General features: G+C 35.9%; 1 protein-coding gene across 9 annotated transcripts in view; it reads right to left on the bottom strand.

The window, feature by feature from the left end:
* The window catches only part of MID1 (midline 1), a 247,705-nt gene that overhangs the window by 13,724 nt on the left and 223,494 nt on the right, over positions 1-10,487 (bottom strand). For all 9 annotated transcript variants that reach the window (XM_038173018.2, XM_038173019.2, XM_038173021.2 and 6 more), the window contains exons 8-9: positions 3,515-3,676; positions 862-1,069 (exon numbers count right to left, since the gene is read on the bottom strand). In XM_038173018.2, coding sequence (XP_038028946.2) covers positions 862-1,069; positions 3,515-3,676 — 370 coding nt within the window. The remainder of the gene's footprint in view (positions 1-861; positions 1,070-3,514; positions 3,677-10,487) is intronic.

Raw genomic sequence — 10,487 nt, 5'->3', positions numbered from 1 at the left:
GTTCCTCACATTCTAGAGACACTGCAGTATTTGTTGGGCTTTCAACCACCAGAGATTAATGTGCCATAAATTAATCTATTTTCATTTCTTGAAGTTGGCAAACAACATTTTTCTTGTTTGAGACAGTGGGCATACCTGAACAGCTTACTGAATTTTTACTTTTTTAACTTCCATCATGATTGCTGCCTTTGAATCTTAAAGGATAACATATTTTCTACTGACCAAAGGGACCCTGAAACCCAGCCCTTTATGGCTGAGAGGATCATTCAGGAATAGAATAACGTGCTCTTCCATTTCCTGCCCCAGGATGTGAAGCCTGAGGCATAGAGCTGGCACTGCTGCTCCCCACTGGTTCCCCAGAGCTGTATCTGACTTCCACCCCTGTGAATCTAGGTCATCAAATTGTCCTCATACTCTGTATATTTTTTTTTTCTGTTTTGCTATGTTTTCCAAAAGAATGACAGCAAGATCTTTCATATCTAGTAAAGAAATGATCACACTTCAAATGTTTGCTCTGTTATAGAAATAAGATGAAACCTTCTTAGCTTTCCAGCTCACTAAAATCTTGAAATGTGTTTTCTGTAGATTCAAAAAACAATCAACCACAATCATAGAGGAAAAGTTCCGCATGGGTTTCTAAATATAAAGATGCTCTGTCTGGCAGAATAAGTTCCAGAATCTGAAAGTGCTGGAAATTGGGAAAATAGTCTGACAAATTGTGTAAAAGAATATGCTAGATCTGCTCTTGTACCATTCCCCATGCATCTGTTACTGTTCTCTGTCAGAGGAACTGTGCTGGGACCTGCATGGACCTTTGGTGTGAACCAATGATTATTCTCATATATCATCTTACATACATACCATGTACTCCCACTAATAGCCACTTCCCAGTAATGCCGTCCACTGTCAATGAACACATTGCCAGCTACTCCGTAGCTCCCTTGGCTTGTGAATCGCTCTGGTGTATGACTCTTTTTGGAGGAGGTTTCATCACGTTCCACTGTCAAGTTATCATGAGACACTTTCAATTTTCTGTGAGCAGATTTGGGGTCCAGTTTAAATGGCTGACCTATATAAGCAGAGACAAAGATACTGGAAGAACCGTTTGTCTTTAATTTTAAAAAGAAGAGTGAATAGAAAGCATAATAAAGAAGCATACAAGATTACATAATCGTATTAATCTCCTTCTCTGAAGTGTTTTCAAGATAGACTAAGTGATTCTGCTCCCTGTGCTAGCTGGCTTGCATTGTCAGTTTACTGTCAGTCTCATTGTGCACTAACTTCCCTGTGTTGATAATCCCTGAAAAGAGCCCTGAGTAATCTTCATGCCCATTATCCCTGACCTAAAGGTAACCTGAACACTCTAATTCTTGCATGTAATTGAAACCAATGTACATGCTAATAAAGGTCTGAGGGTTGCTTTTTTCACAGCATATTAGATTTAGATTGTTACATTCTATTAATTCACTAGGGATAAATCTCCATAATAACGTCTTCATCATAGCTACAAAAAAATATGATTCCAAATCCCACAAAATGAGTTTGAAAATAAGAAAAAGCACTAGCCTTGTCTGTTCGTTCACTCACAGCTTTATTTATAACAAGCACAGTCAACAATTCGAGACCTTTTTGGAAGGACGCCCATGGGGTTCTATGGTGCTGGATATTGTGCATTAAAAAGAAGGAAGTGAACTATAACTTGGACCAAATAATACGGTGTAAAAACATTACTGAGGCTGTTGCTCTTGGCAAGTATCTTCAGCTGTAGCACAAGGTTTGTAGACAATAACAGGAAGCTTTTTGGTAAACTGAACCCTGTAGATATCTAAAGCCTGCCACAATTCTGACAAGCTTTCACCTTGTGTCAAAAAAGCGGAATGATCATTTACCTCCACCAGGAGACAACTAGGAAACTATGATTCTATGTGTGATCCAGCAAAGCCCTTTTCCCTTAATGTCTTTCATGTCAAGGAAAAAAAAAAAAAAAAAAAAGTAAGTGGAAGATTTGATCGCATGCATAGAAAATAGAAATGAACACTCCCATGAGGTCTGTGACCCTCTGGCACTGACAAGTGTACTTCAAATAAGATGTAAATTGCTCAGAGTTTATGAAGGAACAGTAAAGTACTTCTCATGCAGTACAGCTGAAAGCATTAGTGTGGGGAAAAGAAGAAATTAAATTCATCTGAGCAAGGACAGTCATTGGTTCATATCTCTAAGAAACCTGAAAAGCAGAAATTAAAAATGGAAGATGACAGATGCAATGCTAACTCTCAGTTAACATTATTAGAGATGGGTCGGTATTAAGACAAGGAGTACTTTTAGTGTTAAAGTTATAATCTGCTTTTATAATGTGTATTTAGTTATATATTATGATGAAGCAGAAGATAAACACATTGGAAGCTATTTGGGAATGTTTTTTGACAATTTTTTTTACTGCTGAGTAGCAGGAATATATCTGCAGCCTGCCTCTTTAACTGGTTAGTAGCCTTTGTGTTGTTGAAGCAGTATCTGAAAGATATCTTTCTCTGTGGAGTCATATTTGCTTACATTATTTCTCAATCACCTGAGAGATTGCTTTTGCACCACACTGGGTCACAAAAAGACAAAAGGATGAAGGGATGCTATTTCCAAGTGGATCTTCTGGTACTGCGTTTCCTTGTAGGTTATCAGATTCTTGGTAGCAGATGTATGGTTTATATGAATAGTGTTTACACAGGAGTGCAAGCCAGAAGAAGCCCCCGAGCTGGTATGTGCCATTCCCTGTGGCCCCTTTCTTGCAACACTCAGTGTCACCCCTCTTTGAACACCTTCCCCCTCTAAAAGCAGATTTCAGAGAGTGCACAAATCCTAGTGTTCCCTTTCCAGTGCTCAAAGTTTTTCATGATGACTACAGGACTGAGGGATTGGCTGGGACACAAGAAAAAGATTGAAAACCCATCTTAAAATTGCTATACTACATCTGCTAATAATTTGTGTAACTATTATTTATTTTGTTTTTTGAAGTGGGATCTCTGACTAATCTACTACCTTGCTGAACTCCATAAAAACTGAGAGGGATGGAGCTAAGGAAGTTTTCTAGTGTCCTAAGAAAGAGCTAATCTTGGAGAACAAAATTAAACTAGCATCTTTTGAACACTATACAAAAATAAAATGTTTTATTGCAAACACAAAATGTTTTTACTTTGTAGAGGAAAAAGAATAGGAAAAGAGGAAAAGAGGACATTAAACAAAACCACAACAGACCATTTTCAAGCATTTCATATGTGATGGCTTGGTTCCTAAATGATATTTCTGGTGACCAAAGTATAGATGCTTTTTATGATAAAAAGTAATTTCTGCACTACTGAAGACACCAGTAATCTTAAATTGAGTTAAATAAGTGACTTTCACTGTGAGAAGCACTTTAAACAGGTTAATCTGCTCTGCAGTCTTGTGTCTTTCAAAAACCAAACCTAAAAAGGAAGACAAGAAAGAAGAAGAGTGCGTGCATGCTGGATTTCACTTTACTCACTGTTTGTCTTGAGCTTGCCGGGCTCACTGTTTCTGCTACCAGCCTGATTAATGGCCTTAACAATGAAGATGTACTTAGTGCCACTCTGCAACCCATGCACGGTGTAGTGGTTTTGTTTGATATTGGGAACAATCATCCAGCTGTCGGCTGAGTTACATAAACCTGCAATTTCAAACCAAGCACATTAGTCATAACATACTAAACACTTTGTAACAGGGGAACATTTAGAGTATGCCTGAGCACCCAACCACCGATAAGAAATATGCTTCTATACCTTTTAAAGTGCTGTTACATTCACTAAGTTGCCACTTAATTACACTAACTCATTTCACCAGCCCTCAACCAGGGTACCTTTTAACTTCTTGCTATATGAAGTCAACCAAAAAAAATGGATGTGTAAGAAATGACTCAGTGGAGGCATGAGCAATCTGGGAATTTTCATATCCCAACACAAGGAATTCTTCATTGCTTAAGGGCCAGAGGATTACGGAGATGCCATCAATCTACTTTTTAGATTAATGAACTCAGTGTAAGCCTCTAAAAAGTAACATAAGCAGTAATGCTCAGGGTTTTATGGAGCCACCTTTGCTGACAGTCATTGGGTAGGTTTTCTTCAGGACCTGAAGCAAAATTGTGGGAGGCCAAACAGGGTGAAGTGTGCGTTCCATGGCAAGCTTCAGCTTCTACATTCCCAAATTTGTCAGGATGTAAATTAAACACTAAGTTTAATAGACGTAACTTTTTGATTTATGGCCTCATGGTTAGATGTCAGGTGGGGAAGAGCTACATAATTTTCTAGTTACAAACTTTTTTGTGGTACATTTGATGACCACCACAGAAGTATAACATGTAGGAAATAAGTATAATAGGGTAGAAGCAATATAATCTGCAAAATATGAGCATAATCCATTAAAATGAATTCATTCTATTGCATAAATCTTACTGTGAAATAACTGCAATATCAGTGAATCACCCATAGTACTCACTGTACATTCTTAACAGCTCCCAGTCTAATGGATCCTCAGTCTGATAACTCTTTTGTTATAAGTGTTTATATAAATAATGAAGTTTTCATTTGCAATATATATATATGTTCACAACATTTTATAGTTATACAGCTAGGAAAAGGTATACACATATGAAAGTATAAGCATGCACATGTGCATAAGGCTGGAAAAAATAAATGCAAAATTCTTGACTGGGTGGAAACTTACAGACTTCTTGATCTTACAGATTTCTTGATTGGACTAGATGATCTTTCAGGGTCCCATCCAATCCCTAAAATTCTCTGATTCTGTGATTTTTTTCCTTGACTGGGCATAGAAAAAGTTACCAATGCTAATGTGCTGTTAAGCTAGCTTTCAGCTTCTAAGTCATGTTTTACCAGAAAACCAGTAAGTACTAGTGAAGAGAATCTTTTAGAAGCCAGTAGTACTTTTAGCTTAAATATTAACCAATATAAAACCCTTACTTAAAGAAAAAAAAAAAAGTTACTAGGTTACACAAAACTTTAAATAAAATGACCTGTGAAACAGGTTTATAGACTCATAGCCATTATAGATTCATAGCCATAACAGAAGTCTCCTTCTTAATTTAGGATGTACTTTCATAATAAAAGAGCATTAGGAATAGAATTTAAAATTCAAACTTCAATCTAAAAATTATGCAGTGTTTGTCTCAGATTTCTCTCATATTACATAGCATCCTTGAGAGGTAGGGAGTAGGAAGAAAGGAAATAAAAGTAGCAGCATCCTGGCATAAAATATTTCAAAAATGACTTTTCCCAGTAAAAATTCAGCACAAGTATTACAGGTACATTCTATCTGTAGATGAACTGCTGCTTTGATTTTACATCGAGATCATTTACCTAGTTCGGTGATGCTATTGCACAATAAATGTTAAGCTAAAATAAATTAAAATAAAGCACTGGATTCAGGAGATCAGGATGACTAAGGAATCCCTTACTCAGCTGCCTCTGATGGGTTATCAAATAACATCTGTAAGTCTGTAAATGGGATGAATCTGGGCAGTAGTTCTGGAAGTGCCTGCTTCTTCCATGTCCACACACTTTGAAAGCTGTGGTCGATGGTATACATAGACCATATATAAAAAACCCCCTCATGCAGACAAAGTGCCCGGGTTTCTGCTAAATCATCTAGCAAATAGAGTTGTATCAATCAGTACAACTCTCTAAAGGGCACATTTTTCAGTCTTATATTACTCTTTTGCTGTTACCCTCCAGAGGCTAGTCAGTCCTTAACAAAGTACAAAACTTTTATTTATATAGGTATATGAAGGACTGTAAAAGTACAGATGTGTTGCTATGAGTCTCTTTGCCACTCTCTCCTGTCCTCCCATAAATGTGGACTCACACATACTCAATACTCAGTACTCTGTAGATTCAATAATTTAAACAGAGAAAATTATTGTTATTATTAAAAGATCAAGTTAATAGTTAATTTGGATTCCTGTGTACAGGAACAATCTCAATCTTTTTAGGTGTTGCTACATCTTGCTGCTAGGGACTACTGTCAAAATGCTCGCAGGCATTCACCCCACCTAGCACTGAAAAAAAAGGAGCTCCTGAGTTAGGATCTTACTAACCTAAACTCTCTGTACAGTCAGAAGAGAGGGATGGGAAGTGTCTGCTTCACGTAATTCATTTTCAAGCAGAAGGCTCTGTCTTCACTGATGATAAAAGACATCTTGGGTTTCTCTCCTTTGTCCTTCCTGTCTTAAGAATCCCAAACTTCTGGTGTTCAATAAATGCAGGATGCACAGTGACTAACTTGGTTACTTTGCTTGATAAACCTTGTTGTTAAGCAAACTCTGCACATGCCTCCACACTGATACGCCCATGTGCTTCCTGACTGTGACCTTGATGTCAAGGTTCAAACTGAAATTTGATTCAAAATTTTGGTAATGAAATTTTGATGATATTGATACTCCAAGTCCCAGATCTTTCAGACTGAAGAACAGTAACTAGTGACAGCCAAGGTAAGCTTTTAGGTATGAAAGAATATTTTGTCACTACATCAAAATATTTGGTCTTTAGTTCTACCCTAGCAGAACAACCTTTGTTCTCAGAATACAAAATAAGATAACTAACAATGATCAGGGAAATGATCATTCATAGCAGCCTGGTAATGTGGGCATCTGGGGGTAACTTGCCCTCTCAGTTCCCTGCCAGTGGCAGCAGGTTAAAGTGGAAAAGTACATATTTTCTTGCTGCTGCAGCAGCAAAAACTAAAGGTCTGGTATTGTAGCCACTCCTAATCCAGGCTACATTCAGGTTTCTTGTTTCAAAAACTCGGGGCTTTTTACAGGATTGTGCAGGTGGTAAAACAATGTATTTTTAAAGTGTAGACTACAAAAATGTAGGGAATTTAAATTACATCCTGGAATGGTGCAGTGAGCACAGTGATGTCCATACAGGATGTGTGAGTTTTCAAAACAAGTTTCTCAGAATCTGGAGGTAATAATTTGTAAAGCTGTTTCCCTGGTGTTGGCTGTTGATGCACTTTAAAGAACAGATGGGAAAAATCCCAAGGTGTAAATCCTCCTAAAATTTACACTGGTAGATTTTAATAAAATATATCTTCTTGAAAAGCAGAAGTGCAAAAGTCATAGGAAGGTTATTTAACTGTTTGAGTATTTTAATTATTTTTAAATGCTTTATTTAAATAATTATCAATTCAAATTGGTAGAATAAATACAGTAGGTGAAGGCAACAGATGACTTTCTACACCCCCTGGCATTCCCATGTGAAGGAAAAAAATATATGCTGGACTTCTGCAAAACCCATAGTTTTTTTAAAACAAAACACAACAAAAAAACACTCTTTTAATACTTTTTAATAGGCAGTTCTCTTCCTTATATCCAAAAATTGTTTTTGCGTCATTAAAAGATACTTGCTGAAAACCTTAGTATCATTCTGAAAATTGTAAGGAATATGATTTTTAATAAATTAAAGCTTCTAGAAAGAAACAAAAGATAGACTATTCAAAAATTCATTGGCGATCATCAGAAGCATGAACTCCTAATTGTCTTAGGACAATTGTGCCTACAAAATTTTATCCTAACTCATAAGAAAAGTAATCACAAAACACAGGGAAAGTTCTGACAATACAGTCTATCCTTAACACAGTTAATTTTACTATTTTGCCAACGTAACTAACATAAATTCCATTTAATGGGAAAGAGAATTGTTTACTCCTTTGTGTCTTGAAGAGAGTCTCATGTGTTTTCCATGAAGACATCTTGTGTTGCAGCTAGTAAAAAGCTGTGTTCAAATTTTAACCTTCCTGAAACCCACTAAAGAAATTCCATGAAAAAAAAAATCAAACAAAAAATACTTCAACATTTATTGGTATGAGATAATGAAATTAGATTGCTAGATAGCTAGTGACAAATTTGAAAGCCTTTACAACATTCAGATTGCAGATGATTAGCTGCCTCTCAGAAATGCAAATGCATGAATAGTATAGCTCTGGGAACAACTTCTTTAGTAAAAGTCTGTTTAATTTAAAGTACTGTATTTCTCTTACACACAGAACAGTGTTGCCAAGCATTTAATAGCCAAGCAGTTTGGCCACATTTGGAAATAATCTTTCCTGTATGAAATAGGATTCAAAATGAAATACTCTAGTTGGAATTTTTCCATCAAATGTTAACTTCCCAATTTTTCAGTTAATAAAAAAGAATATAGATGATTATGTTGGATAGAAAATACAGTAGAAAAACTTAGCATTACTTGTTTTTATAACTGAATTCTTAGCAATCTCTGAATGATATATGTCTCTGGTGGAGGAAACGTTCTGAAGAGTGGAAAGTTCAGTCTGACTACGTGGTTTTAAGAAATAGATTCCGTAATAACAACCTCCATTAGCATGGTACTAGGGTTTGTATGCAAAGTGATTCCTATTGCCTCAAGGGAAAAAAAGCTTGTTGTTTTTTTAGCTACTTCCTCACAACTAATCCATAGCTGCAGTAACACAGACCTGAAGATGATCTATGAACCTATTTACTTTACCTGCTACAGGTAACACACAATAGCAATGGAAACTTTTGGGGATATGACAGAGCAATTGAAAAAATATATATGCAATGGCATGTAAATGACATAAATAGAAATAAATTTGTGCTAATCTAAATTCTATTCCATTAAAACAGGATTAAAACAAACAACAACAACAACAAACAACAGCAAAAAACACCACAGCTTCAGTTCATCAAAACATCAAGGCTGCAGTACAGATTCTAACTCCTCTTCCAGTGAAAAGAGCTCTCTGTGTTATTCCACACTGCTATAGTAAACTCCAATATTCTAGGGATGATCTTGGAAAATAATCTATAAAAGTAAGGACTCTCATACCTGACAGAGGATATAATACATCAAAGTGAATAAATATCCACTCATGAGTAAAATCATTATGTCAGTGGGCAAAGCTCCATTACCATTGGAAGCTGGAATGAACTGGGAGAGTCCTATATATCAGAAATTTGGGTAGACCTGTAGTAGCTCTGTTGGATTTGGAAGGGTAGAACTCTTCCACTGGAGGTATAAAACTCCTCATTAAATAATGAGATAAAAAAGCCTGACAATATTTAGAAAAACCTTCCTTTTATACTATACTTTCATAAATATGTGTTTGTTTTGGATTAAATTATAACTTTCAATGAAATTGAAAGTAATAGCCAGGATATTTCTGTAAGAGCTAGCTGCAGTTAAACAAACAAACAAATAAATATTTGGGCCAATTTTTCCATTTCTTTCTTCTTCCTTTTCAGATCTTAATAAGATTTTATAAACAAAGTTTCTTACTGTGTTCATTTATTTTCTCTTCAAACTTTTAATGGCACCATTTTTTTGCAAAGTGATAGAATGAAAGTTCAGATCACACACTAAATACTTCATGGCATACCCCCAAATTATCATATTCCATCTCTGAAAGAAAACTAATTGATTGTTTTGCAGATCAAAGCTTTCACTTCCACATGGGAAAACAGTCTCAAAACGAAATGACTTGTTATTTATTCACTAGTAAGCAAAAAGTAAAATTCCATATCATAAAAGTGTGGAAATGGCAAACTTTACTTTTGCCATATTCATAGGTAGTAGCAACAACTGACTTTTATAGTCTTCTACCATAAAGTCAGAGACAAAAATGGATCAGAAAATGAGCAATACACTGCATTAAGTTATTGAGTCCTGTCTGCTTAATAGTGGAAACCGGGGAAACTTTTCTTTCCTTATCTACCTGGCTCCAATTTGTTCCAAATTACTATTAAACTTTTGGTATCTAACTTGCTCAGATGTAGGAGCATGTATTGAATTTATTTTTTTTTTCCTTTTTTTTTTTCTTTTTTTTTAATTTTCCTCCAGTATTCTAGAATTTTATCATGTATTGCCCAAAATTAGGCTATTTAGCGAGATACTAAACGGAGGTTTCAACAAAGCGTTAATTAAATTTTCAAAGGTCCACTTTATTTTTTGGTCAATCCTGAATACCATAATATATTCATAATATTCTACATCGAAATGGTGCTAAAATACTTGCACATGAATCCTCAGATATCCTTTCAGATGGCTTGGAAAACTAACTCTACTTTAGTGATGGAGAAAATTAGGTGCTCACAGCAGCAGTGGAGTCAGCACAAGTTTGTCTTAGTCCTGAGACTTGGCAGAGACCATACAATTTTTCCACTGATATAAAGTATGTAAACATGTCTATAGCACTGACTTTCATTAAAAAAATCTCAAAACAAATTTTGTAAGAACAAAATCACTTCCACATTGGGGTGGAAGCCTATTTAGGGCTAAGCCTATCTAGTTCAGTGTGTGGCTAGGGTTTTTGATAGCGGACAAAAGCAAGTGCCCAGGAAGATGTTAACTGACAGGGAAAGCACACAGTGATCATTTCTCACCGTGTTCTCCCAGGCTCCAGTACCATACAGCTCTGGGACTTCCTGA

This window comes from Anas platyrhynchos, chromosome 1 (assembly GCF_047663525.1).
Source record: "Anas platyrhynchos isolate ZD024472 breed Pekin duck chromosome 1, IASCAAS_PekinDuck_T2T, whole genome shotgun sequence".
NCBI classification, from domain to species: Eukaryota; Metazoa; Chordata; class Aves; order Anseriformes; family Anatidae; genus Anas; species Anas platyrhynchos.
Note: the sequence above shows the minus strand (reverse complement) of the source record. Positions and strands in the feature narration are given on the sequence as shown.